The 19,059-nt window shown below is 46.5% G+C and overlaps 3 protein-coding genes across 3 annotated transcripts; 2 read left to right on the top strand and 1 right to left on the bottom strand.

The window, feature by feature from the left end:
- Positions 1 to 7,011: 7,011 nt before the first annotated feature.
- FPRO_14809 (uncharacterized protein) lies at positions 7,012 to 8,443 on the bottom strand (the record flags this gene model as incomplete). The annotated part of the gene is made up of 4 exons (XM_031225008.1): positions 7,012 to 7,332; positions 7,379 to 7,664; positions 7,714 to 7,864; positions 7,966 to 8,443. The coding sequence occupies 4 exons, from the start codon at positions 8,441 to 8,443 to the stop codon at positions 7,012 to 7,014; spliced, it is 1,236 nt and encodes a 411-aa protein (XP_031090211.1).
- A 1,057-nt stretch (positions 8,444 to 9,500) lies between these two features.
- On the top strand, positions 9,501 to 10,643 carry FPRO_14810 (uncharacterized protein; the record flags this gene model as incomplete). Its single annotated transcript, XM_031225007.1, has 4 exons — positions 9,501 to 9,755; positions 9,818 to 10,048; positions 10,104 to 10,249; positions 10,325 to 10,643. 4 exons carry the CDS (start codon positions 9,501 to 9,503, stop codon positions 10,641 to 10,643), a joined length of 951 nt encoding a protein of 316 aa, XP_031090210.1.
- A 2,698-nt stretch (positions 10,644 to 13,341) lies between these two features.
- Positions 13,342 to 14,795, top strand: FPRO_14811 (uncharacterized protein; the record flags this gene model as incomplete). Its single annotated transcript, XM_031225006.1, has 4 exons — positions 13,342 to 13,516; positions 13,676 to 13,963; positions 14,025 to 14,155; positions 14,205 to 14,795. The coding sequence occupies 4 exons, from the start codon at positions 13,342 to 13,344 to the stop codon at positions 14,793 to 14,795; spliced, it is 1,185 nt and encodes a 394-aa protein (XP_031090209.1).
- Positions 14,796 to 19,059: the final 4,264 nt, after the last annotated feature.

Here is a 19,059-nt window from a genome sequence, read left to right as displayed (position 1 = left end):
TGAAGAAGCGAAAGGAAAAGAAGGAAGCTGTTTGGAGTAACGGAGCATAGCTAGGCATACAGGGAGGGCTCCAAGGCTCTTGTCGGTGTTTATCGAGGGTTTTCGCACTTTTTACAGACAAGATACACCAAAAACTAAGGGAGCTTCCATCGGCTGTTGGCATGTCATCATTTAAAAGAGACCCACTGGAACGGCGTAGGATAAGAGAGGATTGACATCGCCCTGATGGTAACCCAGCATTTGAAAAGCAAAATCAACAGGAATGAAGGATGCGCCTCGATTAGCTGCCTAGCAAATTGAGATTTGTGGAAACTAATGCTATGCATACGAGTTCGCCGGCCATAGAGCACGGCTGAGGTCCACCTGACACTATAGCCGGGCACAAATTCAACCCCTTAAGCACCGCTAACTACTTTCATCTGATGACTGTTCTTCTGAATGAATATCACGGAGAGCCCTAATCAACGCCTAGAGGGCTGTGAGGGCCTCCTCGATCGTGTCTGTTAATGCTGTGTTCTGGAGCATGTGTTGTTTCAGTCTGCCCTTCTCTTTTCGAGAACTGGGGCTAAGCGTTGGGCGCAGGTCTGGTGAGCTCAGCATATTATTATGAAATGACGACTTCCTTCCCGTCAATAGCTTATTCCGGCAGTATCGCTGGCTCATTGGAGACTTCAGAGCAGTCGGAGTGTCTGGCGCGGATGATCCGGTTTCTACTTCTGAATCGAGTACTACAAACTCATCTAGACTTCCCGGGCTGTCACTTTCATCATTGCTTATTTCATCGTTATCTTGGGAACTAAGGATTAGCGACTGGTATCATTTTGAATAGATGAATCGCACCTGAGCTCTGAGGGGTTTGACTCATGAAGCCGAAAAGATTCTCCTGCTCATGGTGACTGCGATGCATTGTCTCGAACACAAAAGGCGGCTGCAAATCACGGGTCAGGCGAGGATGTATAGCGAGTGCGGCTTTGGGAGGATGGCAGCATATAAACAAATTGTTCTAAGTGACCTGTGGCTCTGTTCGGTGCTCCTGACTGACGATCGGGAAAAAAAGACGAACCTGTGATGTATTCGCAATGTTAATTACCGGCTGAAACTACAGTTCACTGAGCAAACCGTTTTTTTAAAGATAAAATATGACTCTTTTCTTTCTGTATTACATGAACCGTTCTTGATGTCTCTCGTCGAGTTTTGGACAAGGGAGCCAATTCTTTATCATGTGAAACATGGATATCTCATTCACTCAAAACGCCTGACCATAAGCCCTTGACAGAGATGCTTGTTTTATCCCACGTCAACACCCCATGGATTCAGAACCATATGCTAGGTCTCTAAGGCCAATAGACAGGAAACAAGCTCTCACTAACGAACAACATCATATTAAGAATTGCCCTTGCCGACTCCCCTTGCTCTAATGTTTAACCTCACTGGACGCAACCAGCAATAGGAGTGCCACTACCTGGTCGAAAGCCGCAGACCGTGCAACTCAGTTTACGGGTTGATAGATTTAGAAAAAGACTTTCAAATACATGGCTCGCTTGTATGGAAAACGGGGTAGTTCCAGTACATTGCTCTCCTAGGTGTGAATCTCCCTCTAGTTGCTGTCTTCAAATTTCGATACGCTTCTTGTGGTATACTAACCAAGCCCCTTGATGAGAGAGACTGGCTGACCTTATTCCGCAGAGTCAATTGAGCGCCAATGCATTAAGCTGGGCGGCCAGGTATCAGATAGGGCCATCTCGGATGCGTATAAAGTCACAAAAAGGCTTGATGGGAAAGAAGAGGTTGATGTCACCGGCCTGGAGTGATAGGCTTCTGGTAAATCAAGGATTGGCTACGTGGTCGGTTTACGAGTAGTTGTTTTTGAAACTTGCTGGGGTATAGAGTAACTATAGTTACCAAACGCGAAGAAGAGGCAATTTTCCTTAAGTACAATAGATTTATAAAGCGAAACTCACGCGACCACGGTTGTGTTCTTCGGCTAGGGTCACCGTATGGGGTTGCATTGCTATAGGGCGACTATTTTGGCATCGCCAGCAAGAGGTGCGATATAGTAAGGTGGGCAGAGTAAGGCTTTGATATGCGCCTCCGGTATCTAATATAATATATATTAAGGTGCAGGAAGACGATATATCTCATTGAGATATTATAAGCTCCAACTACTAACGGGAAATATTTTGCCTAGCCCCCTTTTACATATTCTATTACTTCGCTCTGCCATCGCAAGCAAGCAAACCAGTCCCAGCGTCATACTTCTGGCAACATTTGCTGATATTTGCTGGCATCTCCTGTCTTGAAGTAATTCTTATCTAAATGTCTCTTAATAAGGCTTCGAAAAGCTGAAATGCCACCAGTAAGACCTCGTACCAAAGAGATAAAAATAATCTTTTCAAGGAGTTGGAGCAGATGGCCTCGGTGCCTTGGCCAGACATCAAGGGGATAATAAAGGGCTTCGGTCGTCCCACACTCAGGGATATAAAGGCAGTGGTGGAACGTGTCCAAGAACAAGGATTTGACGACACCATTAAAAAAGCGAGTCCACGTATCTCGAGGGAGCTATGCTGATGGGTCTTCACATCATCGCCGCCTTGGATTTCTATGTCACCCCTTCTGGTATCATGGACGCCAGCAAATAAGGTTTGGTGCCAGCCTTGTATCTTGAGGCTAATCAAGCCTTATTGCCGAATAAATTTGTCTGTTCCACTGTAGACTCGTCAATGAAGAAGCCTACTCTATAAAACGATGAATGCATCTCCCAACAAACGGCTTCCAGCAGATCACCAAGCTGCAATAGAATTACTCCCCATTGGCTACCACTTCACTTCGAACGTAACAGTGCATCACAAGCACAACGATACAGCCATTGGCAATATGCTGTAGTTAATGCAACGCCACCATTCAAAATCCGATGTCCCCTTCTCTTGATTCTCCTCTCGGGGGCGGTGGCTATCCGACTCAGGCTCATATCGTGATCTGACCGCAACTTCTCCCCTTTAGCTTTTTCGTCCGCCGGATTTGCCCTCGTCGCGTAGGAGAGACCCCTAGTCTCTGTCCATGTCGATCACTTCGAGTTGCCTTTGTGTACGGGGTAAAGCGTGAAGACTTTGTTGGTTTTGGCCGTATGAATCCCCTTGCCTGTGACAAATCGTGCTCGTGCCACTGCGAAATATGGAAATTGTTAAACCATAAAATTAACATAAAGCTATCATCGAATCTGACTGTCGCCATCATGTATTCTTGAAAGAAGATATTCGACATAAATTGCGGAGGATGGTGAGAATGGGAAGAAGGAAAGGGATGTAAGAAGTACGAGAACATATGCCTTCCGACTTGTCTAGATATAAGTACTGCTCATACTTAGCGTTAAGCGCCCAGCGCAGCAATGGAAGCGACACGGCCGCTAGTTCCAGTGGTGCTACCGCCGAGTCTAGGGATCTAAATATACACCTGAAACACTAAAGCTTTTGTTAGTGACCCCCCTTTACGGAGGATACAGGAGCTCAATTGCTCAATAAATGAGGAGCTTGAGCATATACCAGCCTTCTGACCAGTAGCCGATCCCGCCTTTGGCCAAATTGGTAGTAAGAGGGATGAATGCAACGGTCCAGGATCCAGGTGTAACCCACACTTGAATGTACAGCTCCCATAAGCGGCTCGATTGACCTAGCGTCTGTCATCGACCCATGATTCATCGGCTAGCTCCGTGACATGAGCAGGAGTTTGACTTCATCCCAATATCTTCGCTTAGATCAATTCCGGATACGGAACACGCAGGTCCGGGTCCGGGCTGATTACTCATAAGACATCGGCTCATACCAAGCGTGCCCGCCCCCAACAGTTCAGACCACTTGCCTTGTCATCTTCCGACCCCCGCATCCCTTGCAGTGATCTCATTGGTTGAAGTTTGTCTGTATTACCAACTTTATAAAGCCATCAGCCTCCCGTAAAGTCTGAAATGTGCCGACAAGACATCTAAATTTTCCACGATGTACAGCTAGCAACTTTTGGCCTCGAGGACTAGTAACAACGACTTAAGCCAGTGTTGCCAGCGCTTATGTTCCCCGTCCTTCTCCTCATCTATATTTTTTATCTATCCTCATGTCCTAGAAGCAGCTACACCTACGCCTTATCGCCTGTTCAATTACGGTCGGCATTTTAATCCACCTGTTGAATGTGGTAGAAGGCCCATAAAACAGAGGCGCTATATATTCTTGGTCCGACCCGGAAGTTGCCATTAGGTTCGACTTGCTCGTCTTTTGTATTCATCCTGATGACAACATCATTACTCGCTTCACATAGAATAGGCCTCGAGCACCCAGGGTGCCTTGGCTTCACTGCAACACATACACGGTAGTGGATTAACAAAAATCTCGGCTTGCATCATGATATGGCCAGGCTAGCTTTCCGCCCGGATGCCTAGAAAGGCATGTCTATATGTTACATCCCAGGGATCAAGGACACGAGAGTTCCCGTTTTCCTTTTGGCAACATTTGCCACGAATGCGGTGTCATTAGGCTTTGCTGAGCACAGATAAAAAAAGTTAACATTTTGTAATAATTAGTCGCATGAGTGTTGAAAAGAAAATAACAGCTGAATCTTGTTATTGTTGAGATTTTTAGGCCAATAAATTCCAATGTGATAAATTCTTAGATAATACGCTTTCTAGCAAGTCAATAAATGGTTAGGTGATAAATGGTTAGGTGATAAATGGTTAGGTGATAAATGGTTAGATGATAAATGGTTAGGTGATAAATGGTTAGGTGATAAATTGCTAGGTGATAAATTGTTGTGTTGAGTCTCTAGGGTAACGCGTAAGAAGGAGTTGTCATCCAGGTTCGTTTTTCAGGGTCTCCCTAGCTATCGACTCTATACGCTCATTCATTATAGCATCTTACCTTGGTTTCTTTGGTTTTGGCTTTACCATTCACTCCATGTGGTCAAGGTGTTTAATGTCTATGTTGGCCGTCTGCCCAGTAGTTCTCGAACTGTTGCGGGAATATCGCTGTCAATACTGTTACCCATGGTAAGTCTTTTGATGTCTCTGTAACTGTGATCGAACGACCTAAGAACCGATTTTCGCTCAAGATATGTTGCAGTTGTTGTATTCATACGGTTGAGTAACTGATAATTAAAGCTTATGACATTTCGACGAGACAAATCAAGTCAACACACTGGAAAATGAAAGCAACTAATATTATTCTAGCTAGCTTCAATCCCTTATGACGAACTGTATTCCTGTCATCCCTCTTCCATCTGTCTTGCCACCTTTCATTCTTCCATTTGAAAGCTCTCAACGTCGCCGCTCGTTAGGATGGTAGCCAGCTATGATAATTAAAAGATGGATTTCTTAGTCTAAGCTGTCTCATAAAGGGCTTATTGCGTGGAGCTGGAATATCTCCACTAGGATATGGGCACTGGAAATTCCGTCAAAAAGAGTGCCTCCAATATATGCCCACTACAACTTTCAGAAGTTGTTCCCTGGCCGTTTTTGAGGTGCATATCTTGTTCTTAAGTCGCCGGATACATCTGTCATACCGGCCCCGGATCTCAACGGCTCGACTGGCGGAATCGCCCACTTTTGTCAGAATGCTGTTTTATGCCCTTACCTCTTGTTCGCTCCGGTCAGCAAGTTCTTCATGGTGATGTAGGTGATGATTCGCTGGGTTTCCGATGTCCGACGAAGACTCATAGTCCACGAGAACTTCATTCTGGCCATTATTGGGCCACTCAGAGTGCACTTGGGCGTACATGCACTGTAGCATCTTCGACTGGGCCATACTTGGACTTTACTGCCTTTCCAAGCTAATTTCATGGTCAACGCTGTTGGTATCCAGTTTTGAACAGAAAGCTTACAATTTCACAGTCACCTGGCGTCAGATCTAGAATAATATCGACGTTCTACTTAAGAGATCCGTTCAAAAGGCATTTGTAAAGGCTCTTCTGGGATAGAAGGTACCGAGTTATCAAATCTTTCCACCTATCCTTATCAGCCTCTGCCATAGATAGTCCAAAGTAGACCTGGTTAGGCTCTAGAGTCCAAAGAACGGAGGTATTTAATCTCTTGTATGTGACGTTGAATAAAGCCTTAGCCGCGGCCAAGTTGTCTGAGTCAACGCCAACGTTGAAACAAATGACGCGATCCGTGATAAATAGGTTTGCGGATAGGAGAACTGATGTTGGACGTGCGATAGTTCTGAAGGTGACGAAGAGGTTGTGAGATGGAAAAGGATGGTCAGATTGCGAATTTTATGTCTTGTGGATTAGCTTGGAGGATGCCTTGAGAACTGGTGGGCTGAGAATAAGCGTTGTCAAACGAATCGTGAGTCGATCTGCTCAGTTACACAAATTCATAGATGCTTCATCCCTTTGACTAGTAGTGGCACATCGCGCTTTCACTGCAGGTGAGGCAAAATTGATTATCTAGGGCTCTGTTGCAATATCTTGTTCTGACTTGAGAGAGGTGTCCTTAACGAAGAAGCGGGCCTGACGAGTAGAGCTACCTTGAAGAACACTTCTTAGCTTGCCCTGCTTGCCCTGCCTGATAAGACGAGGCTCTCTTGTTGTGTAAGTACAGGAAGTGTAAGTTGCTCTTGATATTTCCTCCACTTCCTCTTCGCTCCAATCAGTCTACTGGCATTCGTTCCTCGTCTCTCTCACTCTAGATCCTTTCCTCTGGCTACCAATCTGTTTCCGTCCCCTCATTGACCTCCCCTACAGCTCTCTTCCCACTCCAACTTCTTATATTCAGCTCGCAAGAGAATCCTCATGATCGGAAACATGCTTGACAACATCTCGCTCTTTTGCCACCTCTGTGCCTCTCTTCAGGACTTGGGGATGGAGTCATCAACGATTTCTTTCCCTGCCACTGTCATACAGTAGAAGTACGCTGGCCTCGGTATACAGATAACATCGACAGACCACTCGTTCGCTCGAAAGACAAAATTCCAGGGAACGATTTACTCTGCCAAAACATTGCGGACTAACTTTCCTGGGTAGCATGGACCTCAATTATGGCCTGACTACTGCTCTGTGAACAAGATCGGTGCTTGTTATCAGGAATAACAAGGCTAAGTAATCGACAGGTTGTTCCGGCAGTAAAACTGTGCCCGGCTGCATGACGATGCATTGCTCAGCTTCCCACTGATGTCTCCATTTTCTATCGTGCACACCTGGATCCGGCGAAACCCGGGATACAGCAACAGGTGCGTCAATTACAGGTACAAGAACATGTACATGGCGTTCCGGAGTGGGGAGACGTCCTTTGTCGTGATGTATTGCATATAGCTTACTGAGGCGATGTTCTCCTTCTTTGAGAGGGCTTTGGCTGGTCTGATGGATGAGTAGATTGCCAGAGGGAAAGACGAAGGGATCTTACCAAGACATTCCACAATTCATCTGTTAGACAACCCTTTTCGTCTGGCCATTGGTAGCAATACATATCAGTGTTCGATGGAACATATGATGGCCTGGGGTTATACCCACGAAGTTTTGTCACCAGTTCTGATATGCCCGATAGCAGACTCTGGGGTATGTTCAAGACTTCAATGGGACGCGGCGGAAGTCGAGGAAGCATGTATAGGCCTTGCAATGCGCCCTCGAAGACGCGATATTCTGCAGGACTATGTATCGTGGTGCCAAAAGCATTCTGGATGCTGGTGAGGCTGTGGAGAATTGTTGGTCATTGAAACAAACATGCTATGTAGATCCTACCTGAGCTCGGGGACCAAATAGTGGACTAGGAAGGGAATAGAAAGTAGTAGAGATCCTTGGATTTCGGCGGGAGGCTTCTGGATTGAGAAGCAAGTACTAAATCGTTCTTTGTGGGGTCCGTAAAGACGCAAGTGTGAAATGTTGATCGGTACTAAGTCGTGCATTGTTAGGAAGAGAGCAATAAGAGGTGTTTTCGTTTATGCCAGCTTCCTTCTCCTATCTTACATGAAGGCAATATATGACAAAACTTACTGTAAAGGACAAGTTCAAAAGCGCGGTGCAAGAGACCCTTCAAGAATAAGTCATCGAGGGCTTTGATAAACTTCACTACCGAGGCCATGTAAATGTCCAACATATTGTCCTCAAGGTTGGGATTGTCCAGGCACTCTCGGAGGTCAGAGTATATCGCTTCCGTCCGGGAGGGATCGCCATTAAGGATGGCGTAACGACTTGCTAGGTAGACGATCTTGTAAAGCTGAGACTTCTTTCTACCATCAAGGAGATCTTCTAATGTCTTCACCATCTCCTCCGGGTTGCTGAAGGCATGACTCTGCCTTGCTAAGCGCCAGTCCTCCTCGTCCTTTGGCACAGCCTCGACAAGCTTGACCCAGGTAGATTCATGGGTCCGTTGACGGGCACGGTCATGACCAGGGGCTAGCTTGGGATCAAACTTACTAAAGGATCCCACGGATGGGTTCCCGCAGCCCCGGGGGGTTGATGAGCCGCTCATTTTATAGCATTGCGTGGATGTTTGAGGTGGTTGTCTGAGTGGGGGGGCGTGGAAGAAAAATGCCTCATTTCTATGTTGAGAAGCTAAATCAACTCCCCACCGGCTGCCAGGAGCTATGCCTCAAATTAGGAAGTCAATGTGGAAGTCACCAATCAAACCCCTGTCGAAAACGGCAAGTCCGCATCAGGAAGTCAACGTGGAAGTTGCCAATCAGAGGACCTGCTGTCAGCAGCTATATGTTGGTGAAGTTCCCCAATCTTACCATTTTGCAAGGTTCATCTTGTCGGAGATGGCCAAGATCTGACGGTCGACCGGGGGGCTGTGCTTCTACTCGCCAACGTCACATCAACACTAGAGCAAAACGTTAGCCATCAAAAGGCTGAAGCGACCTCAAAGGAGTCCACGACTCGGCGAGTCAGCCACTAGGTAATGATACATCAGGACTCCCCTATGATGCAAGGGTCTGTGTGATGAAGCCTTTTTTTTGTCGCTACTCCTTCCAGTGCTTATGTAGTCTGATAGGCTAGATGATATGGCTGTTCGATCGTTTGAGTAAAGAGCGAATCAGAAATACTTATTGTACAAGGGTTTGCCTGAGGCGTTTCCAGCCGAAACTCGAGCCGACATCTCCTGTTTGTCACTGGGGCGTACCATAGAAACCTAGCAATGGATAGGTTGCTACTCATCTCGGGGACAGGTAAGGCACCATGTAAGGAGTGCGCCGGAACTTTGATGGTCCATCCTACGGACCGACAGCATAACAAGGGTCCATTCACTGCATTTCTTCTTCCCCTGCTCCGTACACATTCAGCATCTACGCTATTCTAGACCCGATACTCCCGAACGAGAACCACAGGGCTGTATACGAGTCTTGACAACGCACTTGGTCCTGAGCTTATCAAACAACCTCTTCTCATATCCATTCGACATAACTGCAATGATCTTGACAAAAGACTATGAGATACCGACGGACAAATCGCGGCTTATTCAAGCTGCCTCGCTGGCTTTGATGATGATTTCCATCTTTTCCGTGCTACTTCGTTCCACTGGGCGCGTCATGTCAGATGCAGGAGTGAAGTGGTCGAATCTCCATACGCTTGATGACCTCTTCTTAATTATATCCACGGTAGTTTCTGTACCCTATGCCTTATCCATAGAGGCACCCCATCCTCCTATCACGAATGCATCTATTGACTATTGGCCACAGGTTCTAATGATCCCACAATCAATTGTGGTGTCACTGATGGCAGCGGCCAATGGACTGGGTAAACCTCATGATGTTACACCTTTGGAGGAGTCTCACGCTCTGCAGGTAAGCAGCCTTCTTCGCGCATCGACTCCTTCCATGTCAACTCACAGAAGACTCTGTCTAAGGCTCAATATGCATCTGATATTCTTTTCATCGCCTCCTTGTCCGCTTCGAAGCTTTCGGCTGTTGCCCTGATGCGATCCTTGGGAGACAGATCCCGAGAAACTCGGACATGCCTGATGCTCAGCACCATCTTGACTGTCACTTGGGCGGCATTCTCCGTCCTAGGGAGAAGCTTCAGTTGTCCACTGCCAAATTTCTGGGATTATATCAACGGCCAGTGCGACAAAAATACTGTATGTGTCCTGCTTAAATCGAATTGTGGTACTTTTATCTAACTTTACTCAATAGGTCATTGCTCTGAGGATTGGCAGTGATGCTTTGCATATTACCACCGATTTGCTTGTCACTGTAACATTTCTGAGGATCTTGATGTGTCTACAGATGGCCTTACGCTCTAAACTTACAGTCATCGGTCTCTTTCTCTGTCGCATCCTGTACGTGTGTAGTTAAGTCCTGCATCAATGCGAAGCCAACGGATATGTGAAATAGGACATGCTAACGGAGAATAGGTCTCTATTCCCTGCTGCATGCCATATGTACTATTATAGACGCGCGATGAACTCAAGGAACCCTCTATTTGACATCTGGATTTCGGTAGTTCTGGTTCAGATTGTGCAATGCGTCGGAATTATAATCACATGCATCCCCGTATTCAAACAGCTATTGCGGAAACTCAAACACGGCAAGACAGTTGGCGAAGGACATGTCGGGCCCAGGAGCAGCTGCCATCCTCCCCAATCAACAGGCCGCCTCGGTTATGATCTTGAGGCACCGGGGCATACGCCTTTCTGTGATCGTGTCACATCGAGCCAGGAAGCTCTGGTGTAGTCTAACCCTGGTGTCTGTTTGGAGCAGCGAGAAACTTCAGTCTCTGACAGAGGCTAACCATCATTTACTTGTAACATTTTCTTGCATCAAAACCGTACAGGGAGCCGATTATCAATATGACTACAAAAGTATTTCCTGAGTCTGGCAGAAAAAGGGTAACGTATTTAAAGTCTGATACTGTACCTTTCCTTGCTCTAGTGTCGTGGAATATGCCGTGAAGCTCTATGTGTATGCTGGTCGGAAGAAAATGGAATTTCCGCGTGAATATACGTAATATGTTTGGCAAGGGAATGCAGTAGGTAAACAGACGAAGGCTATGCTGTGTACCTCTCCTACCAGCTCTGCAGCTAGTTTTCAGTACGTAGATATCAGAAAAGGTCCAGGTCTCTCTTCTGTTGGGCGTGGGCCTGAGGGATACTCACCTCAAGATGGGAGTAACGCAATATTTACGCCGTGCACATTTCAGTCTATATATGCCATTGCAGATTCCGGTTTGCTTGGTATACGCCTACGAGCAACACCATATTCAGGTATCAAGAGAAGTGAGAATTTACAGAGCACAGCCAATGCATCAACCAGTGTTCCTACTCTTCATCAGCTCATCTGCAAGCGAATGATTCCACATGGTGAGGTCTAGGATAAACCAAGAGTATGCTAACCTTAAGCTAGCTCTATGCAACGTCCTCCATCATCTTGGCCTGCAGAGCTTAATCTCAACGGACCCAGTCTAGACCGGGCACAGAGTCTCACCTAGGTGGTGATTACCCCACGAAGCTGGGATCACATCAGGTTTTACTCGAATCGAAGTTTCGGAAAGGAACGAAGGCCCATTCCAATATCAAGTGAAGCAAAAAAATCCAATTAGACGTGACAGAAAGGATATTCTTAACGGTAGTGCAAGCGGAGCATATTACTGCAGTACCAGCAACATCACCAATTGAGCGACATTGGAATCCTCTTAGACGAAGAGGTTATTGCAGTGCGCAAGCTAACAGAGAAAGATGGCTTGAATCACAAACGTTGGGCCTCAGAACGCAGGAAATATTACCTGACTATTATCTCAAATTACCAACTCCCAAAAGATCCATGCAAAGTGTAATTACTAATAATACGGTACTAATTCAAAGATCCCAAGCACATTCTATACATCTTAACTATCAATACTACTACGGCAACCGAAATAATATCCCGTTTCACTCCGCGTCTATACACAAATAAATGAAGGTGTGATCCCATATCTTTTTTCCCCTTTGTCAACTGCCTCCAATCTGGCAATAGTCCCTTTTCTCTGGGCCGTTTGAACCTCTAATAGAAAGGAAAACAAAAAAAAAAGAAGAAGAAGAAAAGTGGACAGAGTGGCTAAGATTGAATCCTTCGATGAAACGACGATTTGCAAATTGCAAGAGCTAAAGTGAGGTTTGTCAGCTGGATTGCTGTATCTGGTCATTGTTGAGCCTATCGAGGCCGTTCCTGATATTCTTGCCTCAAGACTCGGTAGTTGGTTTCAGATCGTTATCGCTGAACTACCCGTGTCTTGGGGTCTTGAATTTTACTAGATACCACCACGGAACACGGAAGGGAAATATTTGTTAGTTGTCAGGCTCTGTTTTATAAAATAAAGGCTGAAATGAGAAATTCATCACTTCTGATTCAGTTTATCATTATCTAATGGCTTTTACGCGCTTGGAAAAAAACTTATGCCAAAGAAAGGCGTTTGTCACCAAATTTTCACAACATTCCCCTTCGCCCCACTTAGAATAGCGTCGTTATTACACTGAACGCAGTATGGCATATGCCGCCCCTGTCTATGCACCTTAACAGAGCTTTATGCATATAACGAGTATCAGAGTATAGGTAAGCTACCTAAGAAAATACATCGCAACACTTAGAACAAGACAAACTATCATTAAAACGAACACTCTAAGTCTCCAGCCAGCTTTCTCTCGATGGTTTCTATCATAATCAACACAGCTTATCTAAAACAGTACAATAGTCAAAACATACAATTATCAAGAACTTGTTGACAAAGAACCGATGGTACTCACTGTCCAACATGATTTGCGGCCTCATCTCTACTCCTGCTATAAGCCCAGTTGTATTTTTGGTGTAAGCTACCATTCAGATAAGAAAACAAAGTGCAGAAATATATTCGGGATCCCCTTCTTTCAACAACTGTAAAGGTTGTAGAAAAGTCTTCCACTACCTTAGGGGAGAGGCAGGTCTAACGGTCAGCCATATTGAGCCGTGCGTGTATTCGATCTACAATGGTGACTCGGCCCCATTCAATACAAAAACACCCAGCCAGTTCATCCAGCAGGCCATCTGATACTCTATGCTGCCTTATGAGCCTTTGAAAATTGAATAGAGTGTATTCATGGCATTTCGATGATTTCTGCTCTTCTAATGAAGTTACTCCACTTTCAGCTCACTCTCGACCAGTCATTGATGACAAACTGAATGACATAAGCAAAATCGCGCACGGGACGACAGGCGCGCCCTCAAATTATTACTCAAAGGCCTTTGAGGCACAAATCTCATCATCGCAAAATCATTTGCTGATTTCCTTCTACTTCTCACATTTCCCCCTTTCTCTGACGGCTGTTTTTCCACGAAGCTTATTTCTCTTCTCCGCAAAACCCATTCTTCTATTCATTCCAACGCGGTCATATACAGGGGCGAATCTCATCAAAGCACCATGATGAGCAAGCGCAAGAGATCACTTCCTGTTGGGAAGGATTGCTACGCCGAATGCTCTTTCACAATCTCTTACGAAACTGATCGCCAGAGAGGCCAGGGAAAGAAGAAGCGGAAGCCTGATGATCAAGATAAGAACAGACAGGTTCAGTGCCAAACCTCGCCTTTTAACCCAAAGGGTAGGTTTAAAACGCATACGAAGATGGATGTATATTACACCATTAAACCCGAAGAATTGTGGCGAGGCATGACGCGCTACCGTAGCTTTAGTTGTGAGCATCCGATGGAATCTCTAACATTCTCCCAATTGGTAGGAGCTTACGGCTAACCCTTGGCAGGGAACGAAAACAAATACTATAAAGACGATTTTGTGTATGTTAGTAACGAGCTATCATTGGAAAGAAAAAAGGCTCAGGAGTATGGCCTGCCTGTTTATAAGGAGAATAAAGATGAGTGGGTGGCGCGCGTCCTTGACATCCGCGCTTCTGATGAGCAACACGTCTATGCACGCGTCTGCTGGATGTACTGGCCCGACGAACTGCCTGCGGGGACCCTTGACAGCAGGAAGAAAGTCCAAGGCCGTCAGGTGTACCATGGCGTCAACGAACTGATCGCTTCCAACCACAGTATGCTCCAGAATGGTGGCCGATATACCGCAATGCGACTAACCGATCTCTCCTTTGCTAGTGGATATAATCAATGTTGTCTGTGTTAAAGGACTCGCTACCGTCGATCAATGGATTGAGTCCGATACCAAGGAAGTCCCAAAAGGGCTTTATTGGCGCCAAGCGTTCGACTGCCGTAACTCGCAACTTTCGGTGTGTCTCATTGTGTCTCCTTTGTCACAAGGCTAACATATGCATAAAGTCTGTCGAACTCATTTGCGAATGCCAAGAGCCTGCAAGCCCTGATAAAATCGTGCTAGAATGCACAAATCCGCAGTGCGGAAAGTTTCTACATGAGGAATGTGTGTCTCACAAGATTCTCATGCAAGTTTATGAGCGACTGGGCCTGGACAAGCCCAATATGAGCCAGTATTTGGCTGGCAAGAAGCAGGAGCTCACAGCCACCCATCCTCTCTCGCCTCCTAATCCCGAGGAGAAAGAAACCCGGCCAACAATTGATGTCGGTTTCAACAAAACGTATGATGGCTTGCGCTGCAAGAAGGCTGCTCACGAAACCGATTGTGAGGTAGGAAGTCTTGTGGGTGGGCGAACGCTTTTCGGAGGTGTCGCCACCGCTCTAGCAAAGCAACCTGCCAAGAAGGGCGATAGGAAGGCGAGAAAGATGGCTGCATGCCTTAAACCATACGAGGGACTTTTCAAGGCCACCCTCGAAATGAAAGATGGCCGCCCAACAGGATGGAAAATTCTCGACTTGCGCGAAAGCGTAATAGGTGGCGTCAAGTCCTGGACTGAGGATGTTCACTGTCTGCTTTGTGGTTCTGTTATTAACTGAATCGCCAATGCACCAGCCACGGCTACCCAAAGTGTGCTCCAGCCAGGAGGCTAGACGAGTCCGGAAGTTGCAACTCGATATGCTGGGATAACAATCAAGGCTTTTGTCACTTGTCATAGGACAGGCATAATCTCCAAACCTTTAGGCAATTCCGCTATGAACGGTTTTCATCCTACTAAATTCTCCTTCTAAGAAGGTTCTTTGTTCCCCTTGACATGTTCTATCACATACGCTATTCCGTCTTCATATATCGATGTCTTTCCTATTCTCAGTCACTTGAGCCTTTTTACCTCGGTGGCCCTGAGGTGTCTCTATTGAACTCTTTTTTGTCTTCTTACGCTTATTTACTTCTGTTAAATGTTCTTGGGCGTCCCTCTTTGCCGTTTTGGACTGGTCTTCGAACATCAAGGTCAAGGCTGAGCGCAAACAACTGAAAAGGAAGACGCCAACAAGGGTTTCCGAAGCCCCAAAACAAAGGCTCAATGGAGTAGCGACAAGACTTTTAACAACGAGAAGGAGTAAATCGAGCCGCCGGCACGATTCTAAGGAGAAAAGGATGCCCAAGCCTTGGAAGGCTAGGTACTATGGAAGGTATCTGTATTGCTGGTATTCGTGTTTAATACCAATTCTACTTGGGAGAGTCCATTTTGCCACTCATGACTTTGTTGTCCAAACTGCACGACTCACATGCAAGGTGCAATCAAATGTACATAAGTTTAGGTCTAGCCGCCTTGCCAGGCGCCCTGGTATCCAGCATAGCCATTAAATCAAATCAATCAAATCAATCAAATCAAAAAACTTCGATTTGAAATAACGTTTGATATCTGATACGCATTTTCGCGACTTCCCAGAACATTATATAGATAACCCCGGCCAAGCAAAGTGCGCCATCAAGTAGTCTAGTGCCTCAGTAAGCGTGGCTCAATACCTCGGGGTTCGCCGTGGCTAGCCGAGATCAGCAAGTAGACGTTGGATGAATAGATGGGGGGCTGAACAAGTTGCATAGAGATGGTCTAGGGGGGGTCAGAAAGCTTCATGCATGAAATTCGCCTCCGAGGGCGAATTGTAGGCAACACAAATAAGAAATATCGACGGCACCATCGTGTCAAGCACTACGATATTGAGTTTTCCTTGTTTCAATTCATGTTGTTGCGATCGCAAAAAGGCGGAGCGACTTCGGAACAGTCTTTCCGTTGAGCTTACCCACTTCGGTAAGCGGTGTAAATGACAGGCCGGCAGGACTTTCCATCGGATGTTAATGCTCACCACCAGTCACATTGAAGAAAGGTAGGTTTGTCCACTTGAATACAGGGGCCTACTGTACTGATTTCATCCAAGTGTCATAGCATCCTTTTCCCGTTTGATCTATAGCTGGGAGACTACTCATAAATCACGAACTGGTAATGAGAAGCTAAGATTTCGACATAAGAGATGTAGCATCAACACCTTTGCGCAGGTCCGTCACGAAGATCGGGCTTGGTCGGTATCAGTATAGAACCCCATTTTGCATTTGGTTCGCCCCTTCCCATTCTTTCTAGGCCGGTGGAGGCGACGGAGGCAACAACAGTATGACTTTATTTCGCCAAGGCCATGGAGTTAGTGTCATTCCTTCGCTGATTGCCAGGGGATCTACGTAGGGGATCTACGCTACGGCTTGGCTGATTGGGGTTGAAAAAGGCCAACGTTATGTGGTGATCTGGAACCGGCTGCTTATTCCGCTTCCAGCTCCCCACTCTTCACCGTAAGTGTCAAGGTTCTGTCATAGCTGATAGCTGATAACTGATAGCTATCAATGCTGCTTTGCGTGTAGCCCCTCCCTTTTCACTCGCTTGCGAGACATACCCGTATGGAAGACTTGCTAAAACACCTGCAGCACCCCGAGCTGCCCTATTATGATGACTAAGACGGGCTCGAGGGAGGCTAGGCCGTAAGCGACAGCTTTCTGCTCGATTCAAGGGCCGCGAGACGGACAGCCAGCCGTGAAGGTCTAGGCAGCAGGCCCCTTACTTTATTGAGGCTACAGATGATGCAGTGATGGATTGGGCAACGGATCTACCAGGAACTAGTGATATGAAAGGATCACCGATATCATGTAAGATTGCCCGTCAGGAGACTCTTGCAGAAATCGAATACGGACTACACCAAGCCTGCAGCTCATCCTTGTTTAGCTAGCTAGGAAGATCATCGAAGCTAGCGTATTTAAGCAATGGAGTAACAGCAGTGCGGCGAAGGCCCGGTGATAGGAAGAGGGCTTGAGTGCTATCTAGAACCAGGGCCGCAGGATACTGACGACCTGATCGAATGGTAGATCGCTCGCCAGGGTAAAATCCCGACGATTAGCGAGCTCGCTCTCGATATACTCACGATACCGGTGATGGCGACTGATTGTGCAAGCTTATTCAGCCAAGCTAAGTCAACACTGGCGTCGTAGAGACTTTCGGTGACAACGGAAACACTGGATAAGATACAATAGCTCTAAATCCGGGTCAGATAAGGCGCGATGAATCTAGGGGCGACGGCAGATTGGGGACACGAGGTCTGATGGTAAATTAGAAATGTCAGTGTGCAAAGCTTAGACGCCAGATCTGAAATATATGATTAAAGTTTCTAAAAACGCCCCTGGACTCAATTTGTTTGATGTGAGGGCAGCGCTGCCAGTACCGAAGCCGGTATCGTAGTGTCCGTCAACACGCCCGAGATCACCTGCGATATCTCTCGCCAGGACCCTGGAATTCTCCGCCATCACCGTTCGTCTTTGAATAGTAGCGGTATAGTCTTCTTTACTCCTTCAGCCATGACAAATACCTCATCGATTTGAGTCTGTACAGGCATCTCTGTCCTTCGATCACAATTGCGTATTGTCAAACTATCTTTACCTGGCTTAACAGCTCCCGCTACTCACATCGTGCTATAGAAGCAGAAATTGCTTATTACTTCCAAATCTCCATCGCCTTCACCCCACTGGGCTGAATTATCGCTGTCAAGTCGCTTGGGACCTCTGATAGGAAGAGCCGTTTGGTGTACTCGAGTTTCCCTCTCCTCTCTGCCGTTTCCAACTGTGCCATAGCTAATAATCTCCCATTCCTTAGACTTCGGCATTGAAATGCGTTGGGCTGGTTCATTTGATCCCGGAAATTCTCCTGGCTACTGGGAAACTTCGCCAAAGAGTCCAAAGATGCCTCCTCCGAATCTAAAAACAGAAATGGAGCCAGCGGGTGACTGCGAGGTGTTCTGGAATGGAAAGAGATTTCTTTGCCTTCCTCAGGACCAGATTCATTGTTAGGCTTCTGTACTGTAACTTGTGAAGACCCTAAACTTGCGTTTGTCGTCCAGAACGATGATTCTGGGCTCGTCAGCCTATATGTTTACGATATTCTTCCAAGTCTTAATTTACCTGCGTTTGTGACCCCCACCTCTACTCTAATGGAAGAAGACGGCGGGATGGATGAGAAATCTGCCGGTATAAAATCCAGAGAGATGGTGCTTTCTTCATCATCTTGCGTTGCCTTGATCGTACCGAGGTTGACTTGCTTTTCAAAAGCGTTGTTTCGCCGTTCACCTTGGACAGGATCCCTTTTCTCAGTTTTCCGCTCTTGATGACTACCAAGTAGCCATGGACCGGTCGTTGTGGTTGACTCAGCCATATAACCGTCCTGAGCCCCTGTCGAGACCATAGTTCACGCCGCCGTGAATTTCCTCTTGGAAATCTTTAGGGGTAAGTCCTGGAAAATACCATGCAATGCCAGCACCTTGAGCCTTGAGCCCTTAGTACTTCAGGTAGTGAGCACCGGACTTACCCTCGCTTGTGGTTGCCAAGGGTTTATTTCTTTTGTTGTTGGTCACAGTCAGTTTTATCCCGTGAGATGCGCAAAGGGATCTGGCTTGAACGAGGCGGACACTAGAAGAGAAAAGGCCTAGAAATGCTGCCAAGATTAATGATATGCGTGTAACTGACAAGATCTAGGAACTCATGATCCAGGAGTGTTGATAGTAGGTGGTTTTGCTAAAATGACCCGACCCTGGATGCTCAGGGCTGTAGATATAGACAATGGTAAATGAGAATAAGCGACATAAGCTTAAAAACGGTTTATGCAGCATGTAGTAAGCAACAACGATCAAGACAGATATGGGTTGGTCGCATCGCTGCAAAACCGAGCGTGAAACCGCTGAGATTCGGGGACCCGCCTTAGATGCTGGCATTATGCAGAACCCCCTGTACCTAGAACTTGGCTGGATCTTTCACACGCCCGTTAGCAGCTCTTTC

The sequence above is a fragment of the Fusarium proliferatum genome (assembly GCF_900067095.1).
Source record: "Fusarium proliferatum ET1 genome assembly, contig: FPRO_scaffold018, whole genome shotgun sequence".
Lineage (NCBI taxonomy): Eukaryota > Fungi > Ascomycota > Sordariomycetes > Hypocreales > Nectriaceae > Fusarium > Fusarium proliferatum.
The sequence above is the reverse complement of the archived record's forward strand: the minus strand, read 5'-3'. Positions and strand labels throughout refer to the sequence as shown.